We start from the raw sequence: 23,895 nt of genomic DNA on the forward strand, positions 1-23,895 counted from the left end.
GATGAGAAGGCTCAAGGGGGGGATCACGGGGGACGGGAAGTGAGAGAGCAAGAATATGTATCTGGCAAGTTGCAATAGATCGCACCCGCCACGCTATAAACTTGTTGAACAATAGAACGATAGGAGGAGCACAGCGGGCGGCGGACGATACGAAAAGGACAGAAAGCGTTGAGGTCGAGGACAGAGTGAGGATGTTGGCTTATTAAGGGAGCTGCCGGCGCGATGTCAGGGACGTGCACGGGCCAGGTATCGCTGGAATTCGTGGGCCCGTGACTAATCAGGAGCGGCTCAGGCAGTCTCGCCACGATGCCAGAAACAACAACCTCACATCTGGGGGTTTTACATTCACGGTGGCAATTAAAGTAGGGTGCTAATCTGCTATATTTCCCCTTAATATCGTACGGCAAAATGCTTCGCTCGATTGCTGGTTTTCATTCTACCATCGTATGAACGTCCCTCGTCGTCCTCCATTTCTGGACTGCTCCGTTCTGCGACTAGCGCCCACTTACTTGAGTAGCGCCATCGGAAACTCTGGGGTTGTGGGCTTCGTAATCCTGTCGTTTGCGAACAATGTTGCAGTATGACGTGAATTCATAGTATAAATTGAATTTTCCACCCTCCTTGTTCGAAACAAACACCTCATGTTCACCCTCAAAATCGGAACTCGAACCCTCAAGACCTCGTCGCAAATTTTAATTATATGTTTCCGCTTGGAGAGCGAGGAATCCAATAGAGTAGACTTGATTTAACCATTTGCAGCTGCTAGGATCTTGAAACAAGCTACTGGGCGCTTCCGTGGTGACCCTTTCCTTCAAGGGTTCATGTAGGCTTGGTAGGATGGCATTCCTTTTATTGGCTCTGTGTGCAGTACGCTGCAGATCAAGTAATGGAAAGGCCGCTTCAATAAAAAACGACCTAACCAGAGCTCTGCCCAGAAACCCTCGTCTACTGATTTGGCTGGGAAGGATTTGAGACAATACCCCAATCGCTGTCTCCATTGCCTTTAGGGTTCAAATATCTCCCACTATCACCAATATTCGGCAATGGAACAGATCCATGAGTGGCCCTCCTTGCCACCTGCGAGGTTGGTGAATATACCCTCAATTCCCCTGTCAGCGCGGGCGTTATCAACACTGCAAGACCTTCCACACGTACTTCTTTTCTTGTGTACGTATGCATTCCGTGATGCAGCACATTTACAATTGAAATCATATTTCTTCTTTTCTTCCCCGAAAATCAGCAGGGGAAATCGATATGTCAATTCGAATCTCCAAACTGTTCGTTGCTCCATAGGTTGCTCCACAGGTAATGGTTACCATATCCTGGCAGACTCAAGGATTTCATCTTAATACCTTTCTTCCACACTCAAAGAAGTGATTTGCATTTCATGTCAGCTCCATAATGAAACCCTTTTTCGGGTGGTCAAAAAACAGCCCATTGTCTATAGTGGTCGTTCCTAGTGGTAATTACCTAGGTACAATTTTGAAACCCACATGATCGTTCAATCATTCAACCCACGGTGTCATGTTCTTCCTTTCGAGCTTCGCTTCAGCGCTATGCCACTTTGGAAATCCATCCTTCTCCCTCCCCATTTTCACATCCCACAATCCCCCGGCACCGCCTCAGTAACAGTCATATCAGTCCTTCCGATCTCTGCTGCTCGTCCCCCTGTCAGCTCATTCATTGCTGCCTTTGCTAAGTTGAACCCGCTCCCAGCATGATCCATCGCAATCACGGGAATTTCCACGCCAGTCTCCTCGAATTTCAATTTGTAACAATTTCCGCAGTTGGTACTGTTCCAGCCTGCCACTGAGAACGCAGCGCCGATTCTTGGGAAGATGGGAAGATCGCCCGCGACGTGGAAACCTTTAGTTACCAAGCCATTGGCTCCATCAGAGCAGCTCGTCGTTAACAAATCCAGGTTTGCATTGTCGTAGGTCTCGTCATAAGCGACGGTCATGACCTGCTGAGAGGAGGCCAGGTTGGAGAGAGAGAGGAAGAGGGCGATGGTAGAAACGATGGACGATTTCATTGTCGCCGGTGGGCTGGATTTTAGATTTTTGTTTCCCTTGCGAAGATGGCAGTTCAGTGATCGGGTATGGCAGTCACAAAGGGTATGAGCCGATGGATTTATGCGAGTAACGTAGGGATATCAATAAGAAGAAGTGGCTAAGGAAAACTTTTGCGAATCTGAAAATTATTAGGAAAAGAGAAGAAAATATATATATCGGAACGCTGGAAGATAGAGGACAAGGAGCTCCTTGTTTGAAAGATGAGCAATTGAAGAAGCTACTGAGAGGCGTGGTTATTTTGAAGTTTCTATACCCTTCTTGCAAGTGTTTATTTATATTATACTTCTTTCACTCCTCCAACTAAGACATTTTGCGTTGCCCCTCAGGCGACGTTAAAGAATACGATCTCCACCGAGACAGCTTGACGTAGCTGCTGGCACTAATCCGGAGCTGTAGTCCCTGATGAGCCAAGCATGGCTTCTCTGTACCTACACGGCCCATATCTCGACCATCCAGGAAGAGAATAAAAAATTCTAAAGCTATGCGCGTGGATATAAACTAGCTGAACACGGAGCTGAAGCAGATAAATCACTTGACAAGCGCACGCTGCCTGGCCACCAGTCAGCCCTGCGAATTAGGAACATCACCAATCCCTTTCAATGAACAGGTAAAGCTATTTATATAATTCCTGCAAAAACTGGATAAAAAGCTGGCCGGCTTATGCATAACTTCGATAGATAGGGTTGCATACCGGTTTTTGTTTCCAGCCATTTCTTAACTCCAAGTACCCATGAAAATTGCTGCGGTATTCAGTCAAAAGACAACTCTATATTTATTTAATAGTACTGATGGTTGCAGCAGTTGGATGTAGTACGCACTATAATTTAACTTACCTTAGTATCTACCCAGCTCTATACGAAGACGATTAATCCCACGAGCTCTTGTGGAGGTGATAAATATTGGGAATTCCCTACCATCAGCATATGGCAGAAAGAAAAGTAGCAAAGCACGTATATAAGTTCGCTTTATTTATGCTGCAAACAGCAGCAAATGTCACTGTGAAACAATGAGACATATGCGAGGATCCAAGGGAGTACAAAAGGGGTCTGAGACAGCTGGGGCATGCGGACGAGGTCGTATGGAGGACATAATTTTGAGTTTGGAAGTGGGGTTTCTACTGCGGGTTGTATATTCTGGCTGGTTGGCTGAAGTTGATCTCTTTGGCTTTAACAGGGCGGTTGGAAGTCGTTGACATGCCCCAAAAGAAGAGCGGAAAAGGCCGTTGCTTAGAGATTAAATGGCGGATTGGGTGATGCCACTCAACAGGCAGTAATTATCTCAAAGAATGATCGACCTTAGTTTTTGTTGTTTCTCTTTTCCTCTTTCTAATAGGACATGAATTTTATGAAATTCCTCATTGCCTTTTCTCTGCACTTTCAACATCAAACAGAAGATGGAGGCAAAAAGTGCATTTGTAGCCAATCATACTGCGCATGTAGGTTAACATCAATCCTAGTATCTATTTACTTTTCAGAGTTAATAAGCCTAAATATGCCCCAGCAAACTGTTATCTAAAGAAATTTATCTTTATCTTTCATGTCTGTTTATTCTTTGAAACCGAGACAAATCCTCACCATACAATTTTGTCATTCTACTACGAAATAAATTCTATTATTCCCTCCTCAAATCTACACAAGAGCGTACGTGAATTTTAGCTCTCGTATGATGGTTTTTTGTTCCAGAATCGAATGACAGTAAGTTGAGCCATATGTATCAACAATCGTAGATATCATTTGCAGATAAGTGTTTGATCTGCAATCAAGGTGAAAGTATTGAGTAGAGTGCTGGTACTAGCCAGTTATTTGAGAACAGAAATAATTTTAACCTAAGTCACAAACTACAAGAAATGTCACAGTTTTCACTATGTATTACTATGCTCACTTAGAACATCGCAAGCTTGTATTGAAATGAGATTTCCATTGCTCAACAACATTTGATGTCCTTTCCCATCTCTCATTCTGATTGGACAAAAATAGGTTCACCTTCGGCAAATCATGTGATTCCGGCTTCCCGAACTTCTTTTGGGGCTGAACTTTAACCTACGTCAACATTGACATCGCATATATTCATCGATACTACCACCGTGCATCTCTTCAACTGCAATTACGAGGCGAAGACAATTTCGCCTACCTAATACCATCATAGAGTTGCAAACAGTCATCCCGTCATTGGACATGCGTTGATCAAAAAACAAGAGAACTTATATTTAATGCTTGGTGATACTTCTCGTAGTTAGTAGTACTTTTGCAATTTCGACGAAATCAACCACTTGAGCTTTCGTTCTAAGATCTGCTTACTGGCGTAGCCCGGATTGAGGTACATCACTGGATAAAAAATCAAGCATGAGGATGCTGATTTTACGCCTAATTTTTATCTGATAGATAGATGTCTATCCTTTTGCTCAAAAGTTAAAAATAAAATATCAAGTAACAACAATAGCAACTTTTGTGCGACAAAAAGCTGGCTTATAAATAAATAAGTGCTGATATTGATGGTGGAGATTTTATCCTACCAAACCTGAGCATTCCACAGCTGAAATAATAGTAGTATGGAAATGGATTGGGTTTACCATAACTACTGTGGAGGAATTTGCATCTCCTCCTTTAATGATTCAGCATCGGAGTTCATAATAGGATAGATGATCGCCATTCAGGAGCTTGTACGCAGCACTGTTGAAAGCTTGTTGGCGGGGTTTCCAAGTTGACAAAATGGCAGGGGAGTACTCCAGCCTAAAAAGGGATTAAAGACGGATTATTTTGCACATCCCCAAAGTTATAACTAATTGTAGCTGCCAACTAACGCTTGAATACTAATTACTACTCCTCGCCCTGAACGCTTGGTACCATATAAGCTCTAACTACCGATCTGGCGCCATCATATGTTCCAATTTGTATACGGCCTCACCTTACAAGGACACTTAGCTATCTTGGTACTCGGCTACGCTTGCGGGGACGTAGCAAAATATCTGTAACGGCGCTTCTCTGACCTGGGAGAGCCATGTTTGCAGGCACTTCACTCCCTCATTCGGAGAGGACACCATTACTCGGAAACGAAGCGACAATCGAGAACGGCGCTGACAATGGTATTACTAGAGAGTCAAGCTCAAGCACACCCGAGGACGTGGACGTCCCATTGGCAGAGGAGCTTACGACAAAGCAGTTGCTCTTGATTTTGTCCAGTATCTGGGTTGGGGTTTTCCTCGCTGCGTTGGGTATTTATGCCATCCAACCCCCACCATTCCATTCTGGCGCTACCAATCTATCTCATGACCCGCAAACCCCAATAGAGAAATAAATACTAGTACCTTTGCTAATAACACCTGAAATCTGTAGATGGCACCATCGTTAGCACCATTGCGGCTCCCATATCTTCGTCATTCAATTCGCTCTCACTTCTGTCGTGGCTCGCAACCGCTTACCTCGCATCGAACGCTGCATTCCAGCCCCTCAGCGGCAAATTAACAGACATTTTCTCCCGGCGCACGGGCCTGGTAGCCTCGAACATACTCTTCGCGATCGGCAACCTCATCTGTGGCCTTGCGAAGAATGAATGGGTGATTATCTTTGGCCGCACGGTGGCTGGAATGGGCGGAGGGGGCATCACGGCTATTGCCACCTTTATCAATTCCGACCTTATCCCTCTCCGAAGCCGGGGAATGTGGCAGGGTATTGGGAATCTCTGCTATGGTCTAGGGAGTGCTTTGGGTGGTGTCTTTGGGGGCTGGATGAACGACAACTGGGGCTGGCGTTGGGCGTTCCTTATCCAAGTACCATGTATGATGGTGTCTACTCTTCTAGTGTTGTGGAAGGTCGACATCCCAGTCAAAGTGACTGATAAATCACGGCTGAAACGGATTGATTTTCTCGGTGCAGCGACCCTCGTTGCGACCCTTGTTCTACTACTCGTGGGCTTGAACTGCGGGGGGAATCAAGTCCCCTGGAACCACCCATTGATTTGGACTACACTCCCGTTATCTGTGGTGTTTTTCATTTTGTTTATCTACGTGGAAGAGAAGGTTGCCACTGAACCGGTTATCCCTGTTCGTCTCCTTCTGGACCGCACTGTCCTTTCAGCATGTTTAACCAATTGGTTCTGCACCATGGCAGTCTTTGCTGTCCTGTTTTATGCACCGTTTTACTTCCAGGTCCAAGGGTATTCTGCCACAATGGCTGGATTACGACTGGCGCCCCAGGCCGTAGGTACAGCTATTGGATCCCTGGGCTCGGGGATCCTAATGCGTGTTACTGGCCGTTATCTCCACTTCAACTACGTTTCAACTGGCATTATTGTTTTGCCTTTGGCTCTGATGACCACATACACTCTCACAACACCTCCATGGCAATCCTTTGTTCACATCTTCGTATTTGGTCTGGGATATGGCAGCATGCTTACTGTGACGCTGGTCGCACTGATCGCCGCCGTCGAGCACGAGCACCAAGCTGTTGTCACATCGGCCTCGTATGCTTTCCGGAGCACGGGGAGCTCGATAGGTATCACTTCTGCCTCAGCTGTGTTCCAGAATCTACTCAGAACCGGGCTATGGTCAAGGTTCGGTGACCGGGAGGACGCAGCCAAGATAATTAAAAATATCCGGGACAGTCTTGATGCGATCAATAAAGTCCCAGCAGACTGGCGCCCAGGTGTGCTGGATGCATATATGGATGCTCTAAGAGGAGTATTTGGCGCAATGTTGGGGCTAGCAGTATTAGGTATGTTGGTTTGCATTTTCATGAAAGAGCATAAACTGCATATGAACCTTGCGAGGAAATGAATTTAGACGAATTCCAGCACACAATTTCATCTGTTTTTCATTGGGTACCAGTAACTTAGAAGAAAATAAGACACGGAATATGATATATAATCTCTCATGCAATCCCAATTTTCCACCTTGGACGCAATATGTTCATGATCAAGGCGAATGCATTCACAACCCGTAGTAGGTGGTGGATATACGCACAGAGCGTTGGACTGAAGTGCCGGCGCAACTTGACGTCAACTGCCAAAACCTCACATATGAGCTTGAGATAGATGAGGGAGAATCTCAGTGGGATAGTTCAAGCTAATTTCTGTCGTTTGTGTAACTATCCCAGTATGTAGAGAAGTAAATGGTGGCAATAGACTTCCTTGGCGCAATCCCCTCCAGCCGCCGATAAATTCTCCTGGCCTATGTCTTTTGAACCTAGAAACTTCCAAAGCGACAGCCCTCCCTTCTCAGTAGTTACCAGATTCTCTCATTCACCGAACTGGCAAGCCGTCTTCTTCATCCTGTAATATCTGACCTAAATCCTCCCTGATTTAACTCTGCCTTGCCTCGAAAGCATCGCAGGTGGTGGGGGGAGGAATTAAATTAGAATTGGGCTCGGTATGTGTTTCTGATCTGTATATCTTCACGACTGCCTCAACTGTGATCCGGTCTTCTAAACTGAAGCGAGATATTAGTAACCTGCATAACGTTGTGCTCGGCACCTCTAGAACCTGACGGCGAGGTTGACGAATACTAGTACATAGACATCCAACTACTTTCGAAAGGCGCCCTGTTGCCCTTTTCTCTAATTTCCTACCATCGTTGGTGAAAAACTAACCGCCGAAGTCACGGAACGTATGAATCAACCGATCAAACACCTTGACGTCCATAGAAGGGAATAAAACTGGAATACTAGTGCTAGCAGGGAGCATAGCGGAGAACCCATGGAACCAAAACTTCGAAGAGGTTACCGATTTATTATAACGAAGATATAGCAAGTTGGAGTGCGTGAAACAGCATTGGCAGTTGGCCAGGCAATCGAAGCGACTAAAATAGAAGCCGCAATTAGGATATTCCGCAGAACTTACGATCAGCATATGGCCGTCGATTTCACGCTCCCACATGCTCTATCTCCTCAATATTCCAAGCACCAGGCGCCTCGAGATAAGGTGACGGCAATGCCAGGTGTGGCTCTTACCAACGGATGCGCTGGCATAGAAATTGCGGCCGATACGCGTGTGTATGAAAACAAAAATGCGGCTACGGTCAGCGAAGTCGAGGTGGAATTAAACAACAATAATGGGATGTCGTCCGCAGATCCTCCCTGTAACAAGAATGCACGAAAACATGTCCTACTTTCGACAAATGCTTCGTTTGCAAAAGTTGCCATTCCTTTCCTTCTGAAAATGGCGGACGTGGAGCTTCGCGTGATATCAGATGACGTCTTGGACTTTACGCAGGGTGCATGCTATCCAGATACACCAATTTCCGCTCAACCAGGTTCCAAATTGAGTACACGTCCTTGGATGAATGTAACAGCAGCTGAGCTGATCTATTGGGCTGATGTGCTAGTTCTCGGCTCTGTCGGTGCGGGAACACTCGGAGCAATGATAGCTGGCCTCACCACAAGCCTCACATTAACTATTCTACGTGGTTGGGATATTTCTAAGAGGGTGTTCCTGGTACCGGGAATGACTACATCAGAATGGCAATTCCCGATGACCAAACGACAGCTCAGCAATTTGGCTACGTTTTGGCCAAGGATAAAGGTTTTACCGCCAACTTTATCGAAATTTGAACATCCTGCTGGACTCGTGGAGATTCCTTGGGATGGCTGGACAGTATTTAGCAGCGAAGTTCGAAATGCATGCTCATCTCTTCCTGGCCCCATGCAGGAGGATAATAAGTTGGCCAACAATGTTTGTAGCGGGACAAGACCAACACCCCTGGTCATATCAAGTAACCTACATGAAAGACAACAAGAAACGAATGAAGAACCGAATCAGCCTGGGACTAAAAGCCAGCCAACCAGTGCCATCTGCAAAGAGAGACCCATCCTTCCGCCGGAGTTATTGACGATGATTTTTGAGATGCTTGGCGACTGGGAAACAGCGACGTCAGTTGGAGTGTATGCCAAAATCCCTGTTCCCGAACAATGGAAACCTTACATCCCTACTGCCAGGTCACCAGCTACATTCGAGTACATTGTTCTTCGTGGTTCGATAAAAGAGATTGAAGAACAACTATCCACAATTCCACCCCGCAAGCCCCTGTCTAGAATTGCCACCGACCTAATCCTTAAGTTTTCTCGAACCGATATCCTCGATACTCTCTGCAGATTGCGAATGGATCTCTATTTATCAACTCCTGACCTCAAAAATCTACCTTTATCGGCATCTTCAAAATTTGGCAGCACATCTCTCCTTACCTGGTGGCATAAATCCTCCATCCCCCCTACACTGCCGATAAAGGACTACCTGCCCGAAGCGATTGATGCAGCCTCACGTGCGGGTTTTGTGGATGTGCTCGAATGGTGGCGCCAATCCGGCCTTCCCTTCCGCTACACTGAAAGGTCCCTTGAGTCCGCTTCCGCGGAAGGTCAGATCGCGGTCCTCGATTGGTGGAAAACCGTTTCCAAGAATGCACCTCTAGGCAACCCCGTCCCATTAAAAGTAGGCAAATCCGTGCTCCTGGCGGCACAATCTGGACGCACCGACTCACTTGCCTGGTGGGACAAATCTGACATCCCGTTTAGCCATGCCGAGTCTGTTACCCGGATCGCCAGTAACCATGGCCACGTTCCTGTTCTGGACTTTTGGCACCGACGGAAGCGCGAGAAGCTCATCTTTGATAATCAAGTTCTCGTTGGCGCGACGAAGAATGGTCATGTCGAAGTGCTTGAGTGGTGGAAACGGAGTGGTTTGCCCGTCGAGTTCAAAACGTGCGATATTGAAGAGGCACTGGAAGATGCAGTTTCTGGAGTAGAGCAGCGCGTGCGGCGGTGGTGGGCGCAGAATGGGTTGAATTTAGGGGTTGGGACGAACGAATGGATGATGGTTAAGACTTTGAATACCTGATATTGGCTGAATATGTTCATAATGTTCAACTCAATTTAGGGTTTATTCTTCTTTTAATTTTCGGGCCACATTTTCGGACTCCTTGTTCGTGTGGAAGACCCATGTCACTGTTCGCCAGCAGGCAGTTCGGACGTGATTTATTTTTTGGCCTTTTTATCGCAATCTGTGGCGGGTAAATGCCTCTCTGCTTTGCCCTGAGTTCGATTTTGATATTCGTTCAGATTCCGCTATAAAAACTGATGACTTTTAGGTTTACCCTTTTCATTGTCCTTTTTGACAAATGTTTTGTGCTCTCGTCCTGTGATTTTTGGTTCAGTGGGAAGCATCCATGGATCTGCGATTTGTTTTCGGGTAAATATCTACATACAATTTACGATTTATAATTTACAACCGCTTAAAAACTAATGCTGATTATGAGAATCATGAGCCAAGTCGGCCAGCATCTGGGGCTTCTCGCCCTCTCGCCATGTCTCGGGGTGCTACTAATAATGATCAGTATGTACTCTTCTGCTCGTATCTTGTTACATTAATGATTAAAGAGGGAGAGCTGAGCATCGAACTCTCTGCACATCACAGGCAATATTACTTCGAGTTTCAGTCAGTACATATCTACAGCGACATGACCATATATCCCTTTGGCATTCCCATTACAATTCATTTCCGCGTAATAGAGGATGCATAGTTGACACCGAGATGGAGGAAAAGTGGGAATGACACCCTTTACCTTCTGCTAATGTTTCTTTTTCTTTCTTCAGTGGCTCCGGCGTCGTGGATGCAGTGGTCTCATCTCGTCAATCCATGAAACTGGTGAAAAAAAAAAAAAAAAAAAAAAAAAAAAGCACAAATATATTCCATGCCGCTCCTCATCCATCCAGTCCTAAATCACTTGTAATCATCCCGGAAAACCATCATCCTCTCCACGTCTTTCCCATTCTTCTCCTCCGTCCACGCCCGAAACATTCCCTCGGAATTAAAATCAAACACGACTTTTCCCTTCCGCAACTTCTCCCCCAGTCTCTGCCCATCAATCTCCACCTCCGCTTCGATTCCAATGATTCCCCCCGCGCCTTCACCCGTCTTCCCCCACCGTCTTCCAGCCGAACGTTGCAACTCCCCACCCGGTCCCGCAACGGCAGTAACTGCTTGTTTCAGTGAGACAGGCTTTTGAGCGGATGAGAATCGTGCCATAGCAGCTGCAGTGCGTGTAGCTGCAGTGCGGAGAAAGGAGTCGCCATTTCCTGTACCAGAGAGGGCGACAATTCGTCGGCGCTGTGGCATGCCGCAGTGCCGAGTGTCGGAGTCTGTGTACGGGCCATATTTAGGGTTTGGTAGTGGAATTTTTTCAATATCGTACTTAGGTTGTTCCAAATTGGTATATTCCAATGGTCGTTGGAGAGATGAAGAGAAGCAGTCGCGGAGCAATGTGAGGACGGTATTTGGATTGAAATCGGACTGCCGCGGCGCTCCTACCCCAGCCGTAGAACTGATGGTAGTCGTAGCAGGGCCGAATTGCGATGGAAGCAGATTGGTATATCCATCATGGGCTTGATAAATCATTGAATGCCTATTTGGCTGGCTACTGCTTCGCAATCCATTACTGCCACCGGGACATACGCTAATGTTTGTCAACGGCTCCACCGCTTCAACATCCCACGCCTCCGCCCAGAAACCCGCTCCCAGCGTTGGAGTATCTCCAATCCGACCAGGACATTTATTCGTCAAACCACCAGTGCTAGTTGCGACAGCAATGTTCCCCCAACGATCAAGACAGACACATCCAACCGTTCCCTGACTCAAATACAGGTCATCCCCATCGTCAATTTCGCTCTCGCCACTTGCCTCCACGCCCACTCCCACTCCCATATTCCCGCCATCTCTCATCCTTCCCCTTGTTTTCCCTTTTTTCAAACCCCGCCGATGCTCGTCCCACCTCTTCTTTGTCCAAAACCAATCATCAGAACAAAATTCCAACCCCCACTCTCTCGCCAAGCCTTCCACATACTCCCCACTAAGCTGCGAATGCATATTGCCTCCACCAGCGTTATCATGATCCCCATACCCTGTCCTGAGCAACACTTCTCTCGCCAACTGAATCGGATGTCTCACATTGCGAACGAGCATTACCCCTGCCCCGCGTTTTATAGAGCCCGGCATTCGCTCCGACGCCAAGCCCTTAGCCTCACCCTCATCGAAATCACAGACATTGTGTTCATCAAGTAGCGACGCAACCATAACAGATGCCTCCATCTCAATCGTACCCGCAGACGTAAACACACTACCACGGCCACAATTGAAGAGTTCGTCATCTTCCATGAGCGATACAGCGTGCACTGCAGCGTTTAGGGAGCTGGCGGGAGAGTTGCGCATGTTGTGATGGACAGTATCGTTCATGTCGATATTGGATGGAGCCGTCTCGTCAACTTCCGCATTGAGCATGGCGACAGTGGAACGGAGGTACGTGAGGAGGGATGTGCGGTACTGACTATATAACTCTGGTGGGAGACGGGAGCGTTGGATATTCCCTGCGCCGCCGTGGAGGATCACGGCAGGCTTAAAACGGGGCTGGTTGCGTTCCCCTTGGTGCTGTTGGGAGATTGGCGACATTGGTGTGCACGCTGTAGACAAGGTATATAACGGCGAAGGTGTGTCGTGTGGTCTCTGTTCGAAACATTAACCGCTCCCGACTGTAAAAAATCAACGTTAATATTGTGTGCGGTCCCAGCCTTCATGCAGTTAGATGTGGTGATCTTTAAGTCACGTGCCATGTTCACAGGAAGGTTCCAAATCTGCTGTCAAAGTCGGTCAGCATCCACTAATTCCAACGGATAGGGTTGAATATCGGCAAATATGGGGTTCGTAGAAATATGTTGGTTCTTTTGTTGATGCCAAATATAATGTAATGTACACAGAATCGGTACCCAATGTTACTGCTTATCCTTGACCCGGTCCAAAGTATCGTCAGAGGAGCTAAAACTCATTAGAAACCACCCCACTAATAAACACAGATAGCATGCATAGGGGGGAGTTCGCCGGGGGTAGACGGATGTCGGCTTAGTCGGTGGCTGTTCGGAAAGGAAAGGAAATGATGTAGAAAATTGGAAAAACGACAAGAGAAAAATAAGAGGAAATATGAAAGAGGAAGGTAAAAGAAGAAAAATTACATGAAGAAAAAAACTAAGGAGGAAATAAAATGGGACCACGCCATAGATAGACAGACATCATTGACAGAAGAGTAACATCTATGCCCATGCCTCAGAGAAATGATATAAGCCCACGACCGAACTCCCGCAGACAAGAGGAGAGATTAAGGGGATAGAAATTGGATTCTTAGCACGGGAATCCCAGGGGCAAAAATAATATATAGCCCGACAATTAAGCTAGCATTGGAGTCGGCGATGATTTGTCTCCTGCTACTGGAGGAGGCGGTGGAACCTAATAATTGAGGAATATAAGTTAGGCATTGGGAATTATTGGATCAAAAAAAAAAAAAAAAAAAAAGGGACTTGCTTATCGTACATCTAATCTTGTATTTTCCGCGAACATTCTTTGGAACCCAATTCCGACGCCTTCAATCACAGCCAAGAAACAGCCGCACATGATGGCGGAGTTTCTGGCGGCTCTCATACCACCGCGAATGGCAAGCGCGCCTCCTGTTAAAAAGCCCGCGATAACTAGAGCAAAATATCGTCAGATACCCAGAAAAAAATATTGTTCCAAACAGACGGTATTATCCCGATAAAACTACCCCCAAAACTGATGCTAATAGACCCATTTGCTGCTCTCCGGAAACGAGAAGTCAAACGAAGGGTAGTGGATTCAGGGCACAAGGGGGTGCTGCACATACTGGCATTATACGGATCCTCCTTCTTCCTTATCCCCTTAACTGCACAGTCAAATGTCGAGAACAGGCCACCCCATACACCGAAGTTTCCACCAACAACGGGGGCTCGAGCCTTGATTGCCGTGATGGCACCTATCCGCCGTTCGCCGTAAGGGCTGTTTCGAAAACCTTTCACGCCGTGCCAGACTGCACCACCGATGGCCTGCAGCAAAAGCAGAAAACAAATGATCAGCTACACGGAGCAGTCACGTATTTGAAAACAGGGACGGAAACAACTTACTCCCATACTAAAGGCACCGCCGAAATCACTCAACGCAACCCAAGGGCAGGGATCTCTCGAATGATCCATTGTGACGGTATATGTGTGGAAGGTTTAACGAGGAGCGGAGGTAAATCGAAATAAACTTGAAGTTATTGATGTCAAGATATCCGACGATTAGTGGAACGCAAATGATATGAAAAATCTATCTTTTCTGTCCTTTGTCTAGCCTGCGACGATCCAGCGCGGCGAACGCTCCGAGCTTCCAACGTCAAAAGACGATTAACAATATTGGCTCGACAATACTCCCGCAGAGAGTTAAATGGCGGTAATGCAAGAGAGGCGGTAATGAAAGCCTCAGAAAGGGGATATATGTGAAAGAGGGGGCAATGTGTCGTCTGCGATAGAGGAGTTGCTCGGAAAGCATCATACTACCACTAAATGTCCTCCGATCAAAAACTTTCGCTTTCGCTAGAATGGGCTTGGCACAGTCACGTGCAATGTTTATAATATCACATGATATCAAGCTTGAGCTGCTGGCGCATAAAACATCCCGCCTTGAAAGCAGGCTTCGCTGTACATGTCAACATGAACTGCTCCCGTTCTACTTTGTTAAATTCAAGTTGTTTGACGTTCGAGAATATGGATCCCCGGGTTACTTGCAACGGATGATTTCATGATCTGCGAAGATGCTCTAATATTCCCTATTATGCTTCATCACATCATATCCCCTGGAAACGCCTATACAGATACAAAATTTGGATCTTCGTACATTGAAAGTCTGTGTGCCGATATCACCCCATATTCACTCTTCTTGACAAACTTGAAACATTCACCACCCCGGCGCTCTTTACTACTAGTACTTCAAAATGACTCGTACCAACACGCCCATGTTGCTCAGTCCGCTCGCTCTAGGTTGACTTGTTGATTCGGTTCCTTCCTGCCGTGCGGGCAGATCAATGGGGGGGCTTTTTCGCCGGATCATACTCATAAATCTCCCAATCGTCCGGCTTGTCCCCCGTGGGAGTGACGCCTAGAACTGCGACTCTGTTCTTCAGCAATTCCGGGTATTCCTCCTCCCACCACAATGACCTTTCGTTTGCATCCTTGCCGTCGGGGAGGATTAAGTAGGCATACTTCTTCGTCAGTTGCCCCATCGCTTTGGAAGTGCGTCTGAAAAGATCATTTCTAGACCCTGCGTCACTGGCGCACTTGGCCATCCAATCCGCCCATTTCGGATCCGACATGAAATAGGTGAAGTCTTTTGAGCATTCCGACTTTGCGTATTTCGAAGCTTGTTCTGTTGTTCCTGGGTAGGTGTAAAAGACAGTGTTCTCACCGATCCCTTTTTCTTTTAAGAAGTCGGAGATCTCCTTGAGAGAAGGGCAATTGTTTTGCCGTTTCCACAGCTGATTTTCGAGCGGCGCGGGCAGCACGGAGGCTAGAGCAACCAGGAAGAAGGAAGTGAAGGTGAAGAGGATACGAAATTTCATGATATCAACGTTTTGCGCACTATGAGGATGAATATATGTTGTGCTTTTGAGATGTGATTGTTTGATTAGGAAGATTCCGTTTTCGCGTTGGAATGTATAGTGGATTATGATGGTCATTCGACACGAATGCAATGGGGATTCATGACCATTTTATCGTGAATCAACGAGAAGCATATTCTATCAAAAAAGGATTGAACCAGCATCGCCGGGGCTTTCGAAATGATTCTTTTTCCGCTTCCCCTGTTCGAGCATTCTATTTTCATTACTTCCCTTTATGAGGGTTGCTATTTTCCGGCACTGCCGAATGCCTCTGTCTTTTTTCGGTTCGACGTAGGTGCATGGCAAACAAAGTCCAGCAATTTGACGTATCTCACCGTCCGCAATACCTCAGCTGCTGAATATAGATGAAGGTCAAAGCTGTCAAATGTCTCAGCATTCTCATCTCGCGGCAACATGAGGGGGGGATGGAAAAATGGTTTTTGTTTCATCTATTTCAGTTGCGGGTTTGAAACTGATTTTAGGGAAAATATCATTACTATTCCTATCACCGACGTCATCCCAACAGCTAAGCATAGTCTCGACAACCTAAAATGCGAAACTTGCTATGCACTGACAGACTTCTGCTACTGCACATACTCACCGACCCATGTTACTGAGCACTTCACAATCGAGGGCAATTTGCGAGCGAAGTCAAAACCGGGGAGGGGACAGATAAGAAGCTTAAGGAGCACGATTGACCGTAAACCCCAGAAACAGAATGTTTCCGGCCTTTGCAGGGAGGTTAGCATCGTGATCAGCAGTGGGTCTCGGATTGTTGAATGTGTCCGATTTCAAAGGGTTCTATTTCCAGCTTCCGTTCCAAAACACATTCACACTTCACGTATTCTAAGTTGCTCGGCTTCAAAGATCAACGGTCTTATTGAATCGGGATATGACTTCCGGATGTGTGACCGTCAAGGAATGGAACTGCTGCCGAATCTGCTTGCTGGACTCATTACTATTTCGAACGAGTGAGTCCTTCCATGCTAGAAGCTAAAGAACCCGTCGATTCTTGTCTCCGGTAGTACTGGCTTGGCTGCACAAACGGCTGTGATTGGTTCATCCCTCATGAGCTAATCTTTCTCAATCACGACCTCATCTCACCGAGAATGCCTTAACTCGTCGCACAACTCAACGCTGGATTCTTCCTCGCAACTCATTTTTTACCCTTGCAACAATGGCCTCGGTCGAAAAGCAGTTGCTCGAGCGCTGCTCAGCCGGCGATCACGACTCCGTCCACACTCTCCTGGACAACAACCAGCCAGCATCGCCAGACTTGGTGAATCAGCTGTTGGCTGCAACCATTGCTGCTGGGCAGATAGACCTTGCCAAATCTTTACTATCTCGATATCCCGACATTTCGTTATTGATGTTGCCTGTTCGCGAGGCCACCGACACTGCATCAATTCCGTTGTTTCAAGTACTCTATGAGAAAGATCCATCTATCGTGCATATGGAGTTTGAGAGAGAAGGCACACCCCTTGCACTAGCAGCTATGTGCGGCAGACCTATTGAATTTATCTCCTATCTCTTATCCTGCGGTGCAAACCCGAACCAGCCACCTTCTATTATCCCATTCCCAGTGGCCAGTGCAATATTCGGCTACAAGGGGTCGACAGAAGTAGCGATGCTTCTGTTGAAAAATGGCGCCAAGCTGCAACACACGGGTGCCCTGTGCATGGCTGCTTCTAGAGGCTATCTCGAGGCCGTGCAATTTCTTTTAGAACACGGGGCAACACCAGCAACAGATCAGCGAGAAGACGGTATCCCAGATCTCACTGGTATTGGGCCGGCGTTAAACATTGCTGTGTACAAAGGCAACTTGGAGATTGTTGATTTACTGCTCAAGCACGGAGCAGACATCAGTCAGAAGAACCGTGATGGAAAGACAGCATTGGACATTGCCGAAGAAAAAGGCTATACCCAAATCTTGGATTTACTGAGAGGACATAAAATGTAACTACTACTACTGGGGACAATTAAATCTAGCATAAATCAAATGTTGTTTATTTTCACGTTAAGCAAATAATACCATCCGCGCCTTTCTCCACCAAATACGTGATTTAAGATTTATTTGTGTAAGAGATGCAGCTCTCACAGCCTCCTCGGTATGCTTGGTCTAAAAATTGGACATGAAACCACCATCAAACCCCGCCAAACCCCTCGAACCCCCTCCCCCACCAAACATAACCATCAACCCATCCGCCCAAGTATGTCCTTAATATAGAGACAGCTGACTTTACTTTTTTCGACTGACTTGACATGAAGCCTAAGAGACACACAACGGCGATATGAATAGATTTTTTCCCCGCCGAATAAGTTCTTTTGTTCCATACTCCACCATGCCTTGCATCACAGTAACAGTTCGGAGAGCAAGAACTTGCCGTAGTTGCTATTCTCTCCACCCCGGGAATCATTCATCGCCTCGATATCCAGTCGGCGATGGGGGGCCATGGCACTATTTTTATGCCATTCTATTTTCAAAAATGCGAAAAGCCAGAATAGATCAATGAATCCACGGAGATGGACTGCTACGCAGCACGAGGTTGCCATAGGAAGAGGGTCGATATAGATATATAAACCACCAACTCGTTGCAATCAAGAGACACATTTATCTTCATCCAATATTCCAAAACACTCTTCTATTGTACACCCTGCTTCTATATCATCTTTTTCTACCATCTTAGCGTTGTTCATCATTTCCTCATAATATTCAAAATATCAATTTCCCATGTTGCTTCATTGGTTTTCCCTCTATAATTATTGAATAATCGTTGAATAATTATTCATAAGTTCACCTGTTCGAAACATCGCCGTCTATTTTCCATCAAGCCGAGAGCGGAGCAGAAGAAAACCAGGAGATGAAGACACTATTTCCATCGCTTTCAGCATTCCTCCTGCTGTGTGCCGAGTGGGCCAGTGCAGACCATCCCGGAATACCGGATGCTCTCGTGGAGGCAGCGCCGTTCTCGCAATTCAAAAACGTAGCTATACTTGGGGATAGTTATGCTGCTGGAATAGGGGCCGGGAAGCTCCTGGGAAGCAAGGAAGATAAAAAGTGTTCGCGCTACGACGGCGCATACGGTCCCGTTTTATTGTCGCTATCCAAGGATAACAAGCCTAAATCTCAGTTCATTGCCTGCTCTGGAGATACCTCAGACGGCATCAAGAAGCAAGCCGAATCTTTGGACGACAAGTCTCATGATCTGGTAACGTTGTCTGCAGGGGGGAATGATGCCCTCCTTTCAACCATTCTGATGAAGTGTATCCTTCTCCCATCAACCGCTAAAAGCTGTGATAACGCCCTTGCGGAATCGGAAACGATTATCAACAACAAGCTCCAAGGCAATATCGAGGGTCTCCTGAAAGTGGTCAACAAAAAGATGAAGGACGACGGCATCGTCCTATATACCCTCTATGCAACTTTCTTCAATTCCGAAACAGACAAGTGCGACAATGAGAGCTGGAATTTTCTTGGACCGGTAACTCCAGGGGGAGTAGGTAGCCTGAAGTTAACGAAAGATCTCCGCAGGACATTCAACAGGCTAGTAACGAAGGCGAACGACAAAATTTCCAAGGCCATCAAGAACGCCAATAAAGACAAACGCGTCAAAGTGGTGCCTGTCGCTTGGGACAAGTATGTGGTTGAATCGAAGGGGCGGTTCTGTGAAGAAGACCCAGATAGTAAGAACAAGGCATTTTTCCAGCCCAAAAACCCGCTCCCCATAAAGGCCGTCGAGGATGATGCCGAGAATCCCAACCCTGCCGAGAAGGCTGCTGCGAGTCCCAACCCTGCCGAGAAGGACATGGAGGTTATCCAGAAGCGTGTACCAGACGGCATCGGCAAGGTGTTCCATCCCAATGAACTCGGGCAAGGCATAATTGCGACACACGCAATCTTGGCTTTGTATCAAGCACTGGAACCACCAAAAGTTTGCAAGGTGAAAACGCCGAAACCAACATGTAACATGGACTGGGCATCCGAGTTGCCATTCAACGTTTTCGACAAGACTTATGCCAATTTCTGCAAAAGAGTAGAATCCATGTCATATTTCCCTCTTGAGATGAAGGTCAATTCAGACGGAAGCAATGTGAGCCCCCCTATAGTCGTCCAGGATCCTTCGAATTATCCGTGGTGGCCTCTCTTTGGTTTCCACAAGCGAACACCACCTCCCAACCCCAAAGCGTTTGACGATGTCCATATCATTTTCGACTGGTCACCGCGACACAGACCCTGCAAGATGAGCTGCAAAAAAGCACTCAGCACAATCACCGCGTCTCCTTGTAAGTCTCATATTTTATCAATCCCTCAGTCAACCGCGCATGTCTAACGTCGTTCAAAAAATAGGTGGACACACCGGCAGCCAGATGAACACAATGGCAGTCTATGGGGAAATTGACGCAGGCTGCGGCGTCTACAGATACAAACTTGATGGTCCAGAGGATGTTGTACCACCACCCCCCGAAAAAGAGCCAGATCCGATAAAGCCAGAGCTCTCAAAAATCCACTGCTACAAAACAAATGAGTTCGGCAAGCACGATGATGTAAACCCTCTGTTGCAGCGGTTGCTCATCAACCCAGCATGTAAACCGGCCAAAGGCAAGACCATGCGTGAAGGCGACGACCCCATTGTATATGATACCACAAGCAAAGGGGCCCCATATTATTATGAAATCAAATGGAAGCACAAGTGCAAGAGTACTGTTAAAGAGTTGGATCCGTATCATCCAGTTCCAGGTGATAAAAGTGTCGTGTGCGAAAAACTGTTCTATAGGGCTTATAAAGAGTGTGAGTTTCACGATTCCCTCATCGCATATTCATCTCTTGTGTGTTCTTCAGCTAATTCGAGTGTCCTTTCTTTGTGCAGGCGATAATGGGGGTACTGGTGGTTCTTTCGACGTCGGGTGTCTGCGATATGACTTCGCCGGCATGCCTAAGAAGTAGCATGTCGAAGCATTTTTAAAAGGGGACATGTAAAGTACAAACCGTTAAGGGTTGTTGGAAGACTGGGATTTTATTATCTGGGAATAGATTTAGAGTGATGAAAAACGTAATTAGCGGACTGTTCTAAATTTTAGCGGAATATTCATTTCAGTTTGTTTTCTTTTCTTCAGCGCACACTAACCTTAGCTTTTGTTTTTGGTCCTCTCTTTCATTAGAATATGCAGTCACTTCATACAAGACGTCAGCATCGCAGACATAATAACTTCAGAATCAAGTGGGCCATGAAAACGAAATAGACCTCGTTTAGGTAAGGAAAACCCCTATCTATTTGCACCTTGGGAGTGGCTTCAGGAGAATCTATAATTTTGAAATCAACCATCAGTACAGATTACTTCTAGTGGAGATATGTGAAAGCGTTCTTGGTACATATGTACGCTCGGTCAAAGAACGAAATGACAAAAATTATATAACACGGAAGATAATAATAAATTTTGTGCAGATTGGGAGGTGGCAGACAAAAAGGGCGGGGGGAATTATGATTGAAAATAATGAAAATCATCAATAGCGTGAAAGATTCCCAATACGGTGCCCCGTAGTATCAAATTCCAAAAAAGAAAGGAAGGAAGAAAGAAAAGAGAAAGAAAAGAAAAAGAAAAGAAAAAGAAAAGAAAAAGAAAAAGAAAAAGAGCAAGAAGAAAAAATATGCTTAAGAAATCGTAGTGTAACATATCGACATATAATGCATTATGTTGGTATCCCCCGCTAGATAGTTACAATCAACCAACCATCCACCTCCATCACTGTGTAAATAAAGGTGAGGAAATAAAATAGAGAAAGTAGAAAAGGTATGTCCGGCGGTTTCCCCTCATTTTGATATTTTGTAATTCAAAAAGAAAAAGGAATACAAGTTGACGAGGATGGTCCTTTTTCATGGTTTATTTGGGCTTGAATAGACGTCGTAGAGGACTATGCTTCTTCGTCATGTCTTTTTTCTTGGCTTTCTTGTCCCTATCGCCCGATTCAGTCGGCGGAGCGCCGGTGCGTCTCGACCGTCTGGAACTTCTGGTCGTATGTGTGTAGTGCGACGCGGTATCCCTGACAGACTCTGCGCCTCTGACACTTCGTCGACCCCCGCCTCCATACTCCGATCTAAGGCGGTGGTGATTGCTATGGTCGGTAGGGAAGATTCCAGAGACAGCAGCAGCCCGCGGAGTAATGAACTCTCCATCAACGGAGGTCGCGACACTTTCCGCCTCGAAATCAGCAACGCCACGCCTCCAGCTCTCCACGCGACTAACATCGTGGTTGAGCTCTATCAATTCATCCGTACTGCCTTCTGGCTGCGTGCTGTTCGCGGCTTGGATGCGCTTGACAATCTTATAACCCCCGAACATGACGATTGTAACACCAATTCCGACCCCAGCGGCAATCATGAATTGAGGGCTTGATAAAAGCGCAAATATGGCTGGTGAACTGGATTTCAAGGCTGCCAGTGCTGATGGAGCTAGCTTGGAGGCAAGATTGCTGATTTCTGCTAATGTGAGCGCTACGGCAGCCATAGCATCGGGGTTCTTCTGCAAATGGGCCATCGTGGCATGCGCGGAATGTTGAGCACATTCGGCCTCAATGAGAAGCCCTTTGGCTTTTGCAACTAGGCTACTCATCATGTCCTCGGGATTCGAGGTCACCCGCTCTAGCGAGGCAGGGTGGTATTCACCGTATGCCAGGTCCATGTCAACATTGGGAGCGGAACGAGACCGATTGCTGGGGTGGAGATATTGGGGCTGAGCAGCGATAGTATTGGAAGTGTGGCGACGTGAGAGTTCACGCTTTGGCATATGATCTGGGTGGGAGTAAATGGTGTCCGTGTCTTGTTCGATTCCGTGAGGATATCGGCGCGAAGGATGACGATCTAATTCACTGTGCCGCGCCACAGATTTTGATCTTCCCGGGTATCTTCTTGAGGAGGCCACGGATCGGGAATCGTGAATGTGATAATTCGCCATTGCTCGGCGAGCTTCCAGCTCCGCATTCTTAATCGCTTTGCCTGCGTTGATTTCGGCTTTGCGTTCTCGATAAGCTAATCTAGCTTCTTTGAACACCCCAAATAGGTGTTTGCTCTAACGAGTATAAGTAGTTGTCATCCAGAGGCGGATATAGTCATGACTTACTGTGCTCACCATCTTGCCTGACTTGTCGAACACCGCTATGGTTTGGCCGAGCGCAGCCATGTTGATGTATGTTTGCTTTTAACGGGAATCAGATGGGTATGTCCAACAGCGATGTCACAAAAGAACACCAACTTCTGAGGGTATGGATATTGCACAGATTGTATTGACTTTGTTCGAGAGGCTGGGGCGACGCAGTATGGCGCTTATGAATGGCGGTGTGGATGGGTCGCAGCGGGAATTAGAGCTCAGAGCATGGACCCAGGACTGAGAAATGGCCGCAAATATATAATGTGTCAAGAAAATGGTTTGGTTACTCTGAAGAAACGCTGCTTGATAATGTTTATATTGCTGGGAGAGCTTCAGAAAGGTGGAGTAGAACTGAGAATAACTGGGATATGTGGCACTGATAACAGCTATCCAGGGGGTTTGGATGGCTGGTCAGGCCCAAAAGAGTGGGTCTGGTTACAATTTCAAGAGAATTCAGGGCTGCTAGGTCGGAGAAATCAAGGAGCTATATAAATGATATAATATGGTGATGTTTGCTGGCAGGCCGTGATTGTTGGGCTTTAATTTTGCAGGGCGGTTGCCTGATACTATGGACTATGGGTGGGGCATCCGTTAAGATGAAGCTAATTTTTGGCAACGAAGCGGCCGTCCTCAAGGAATCACACAGATAAAACGTCAATATAGTAACCAGCCCTGCAAAACAAGAACGAAAAAGAGAGCGTCGCAGGTGGCGTCATAGGATGCAGGGACAAGTGTTCTAGCGAGGTTGTTCAATAATGATAACCACCTGGAGCAGCACAGAGGTGTTGTCGTGTCTCATCCCCGTCGAGGGGCGAGGCCTACTGCGTATATGGTTAGACAGTGACATCCGGGGTGAGGCGTCACCGACTAAAGCCGCTGGTTGGGCAAACGGAAAGCACAGAAAATGGGAAGAGTTTTGCATGAACCCAATAGTTATGAGCGCAGAGTAGAACCCCGCTCCAGCCAATGATCCAGAAGACGACGTTGTTGACTTGGTCGACTATAGTGTGTCCACGAGTTGTTCAATGAGTTTGTCTGAACGTCCAAGTTTTTTTTTTTGACGTTCGGCGATGCAGAATAGTCACGTGATATATTGTTGAGGTAATTTGTGGCGCATGTAACGGCATAGCCACACATGGCTCGTATCATGCGCCACCGCAGAGACTTCCCCGGGTTTTCCCGTTTTCCAGTGGCTGGAACATTGAGGCTGGGGACGGTTAGTGTAGA

At 46.7% G+C, this 23,895-nt stretch overlaps 9 protein-coding genes across 9 annotated transcripts; 4 read left to right on the forward strand and 5 right to left on the reverse strand.

Moving 5' to 3' along the window:
• Positions 1–1,385: 1,385 nt before the first annotated feature.
• HCAG_05852 (predicted protein) lies at positions 1,386–2,032 on the reverse strand (the record flags this gene model as incomplete). Its single annotated transcript, XM_001538197.1, has 2 exons — positions 1,386–1,441; positions 1,606–2,032. 2 exons carry the CDS (start codon positions 2,030–2,032, stop codon positions 1,386–1,388), a joined length of 483 nt encoding a protein of 160 aa, XP_001538247.1.
• A 3,037-nt stretch (positions 2,033–5,069) lies between these two features.
• HCAG_05853 (conserved hypothetical protein) lies at positions 5,070–7,135 on the forward strand (the record flags this gene model as incomplete). Its single annotated transcript, XM_001538198.1, has 3 exons — positions 5,070–5,283; positions 5,405–6,781; positions 7,032–7,135. 3 exons carry the CDS (start codon positions 5,070–5,072, stop codon positions 7,133–7,135), a joined length of 1,695 nt encoding a protein of 564 aa, XP_001538248.1.
• An 859-nt stretch (positions 7,136–7,994) lies between these two features.
• Positions 7,995–9,893, forward strand: HCAG_05854 (conserved hypothetical protein; the record flags this gene model as incomplete). The annotated part of the gene is made up of 1 exon (XM_001538199.1): positions 7,995–9,893. The coding sequence occupies one exon, from the start codon at positions 7,995–7,997 to the stop codon at positions 9,891–9,893; it is 1,899 nt and encodes a 632-aa protein (XP_001538249.1).
• An 882-nt stretch (positions 9,894–10,775) lies between these two features.
• On the reverse strand, positions 10,776–12,329 carry HCAG_05855 (conserved hypothetical protein; the record flags this gene model as incomplete). Its single annotated transcript, XM_001538200.1, has 2 exons — positions 10,776–11,775; positions 11,896–12,329. The coding sequence occupies 2 exons, from the start codon at positions 12,327–12,329 to the stop codon at positions 10,776–10,778; spliced, it is 1,434 nt and encodes a 477-aa protein (XP_001538250.1).
• A 1,071-nt stretch (positions 12,330–13,400) lies between these two features.
• Positions 13,401–14,083, reverse strand: HCAG_05856 (hypothetical protein; the record flags this gene model as incomplete). The annotated part of the gene is made up of 3 exons (XM_001538201.1): positions 13,401–13,564; positions 13,738–13,936; positions 14,015–14,083. The coding sequence occupies 3 exons, from the start codon at positions 14,081–14,083 to the stop codon at positions 13,401–13,403; spliced, it is 432 nt and encodes a 143-aa protein (XP_001538251.1).
• A 432-nt stretch (positions 14,084–14,515) lies between these two features.
• HCAG_05857 (predicted protein) lies at positions 14,516–16,274 on the reverse strand (the record flags this gene model as incomplete). The annotated part of the gene is made up of 5 exons (XM_001538202.1): positions 14,516–14,567; positions 14,766–14,855; positions 14,981–15,505; positions 15,861–15,903; positions 16,127–16,274. The coding sequence occupies 5 exons, from the start codon at positions 16,272–16,274 to the stop codon at positions 14,516–14,518; spliced, it is 858 nt and encodes a 285-aa protein (XP_001538252.1).
• A 428-nt stretch (positions 16,275–16,702) lies between these two features.
• HCAG_05858 (predicted protein) lies at positions 16,703–17,485 on the forward strand (the record flags this gene model as incomplete). Its single annotated transcript, XM_001538203.1, has 1 exon — positions 16,703–17,485. One exon carries the CDS (start codon positions 16,703–16,705, stop codon positions 17,483–17,485), a length of 783 nt encoding a protein of 260 aa, XP_001538253.1.
• A 901-nt stretch (positions 17,486–18,386) lies between these two features.
• HCAG_05859 (predicted protein) lies at positions 18,387–20,470 on the forward strand (the record flags this gene model as incomplete). Its single annotated transcript, XM_001538204.1, has 3 exons — positions 18,387–19,809; positions 19,874–20,314; positions 20,394–20,470. 3 exons carry the CDS (start codon positions 18,387–18,389, stop codon positions 20,468–20,470), a joined length of 1,941 nt encoding a protein of 646 aa, XP_001538254.1.
• Positions 20,471–21,405: 935 nt separating this feature from the next.
• HCAG_05860 (predicted protein) lies at positions 21,406–22,701 on the reverse strand (the record flags this gene model as incomplete). Its single annotated transcript, XM_001538205.1, has 2 exons — positions 21,406–22,590; positions 22,642–22,701. 2 exons carry the CDS (start codon positions 22,699–22,701, stop codon positions 21,406–21,408), a joined length of 1,245 nt encoding a protein of 414 aa, XP_001538255.1.
• Between the last annotated feature and the right edge of the window lie 1,194 nt (positions 22,702–23,895).

This window comes from Histoplasma capsulatum, genomic scaffold (genome assembly GCF_000149585.1).
Source record: "Histoplasma capsulatum NAm1 scaffold_7 genomic scaffold, whole genome shotgun sequence".
NCBI lineage: Eukaryota > Fungi > Ascomycota > Eurotiomycetes > Onygenales > Ajellomycetaceae > Histoplasma > Histoplasma mississippiense.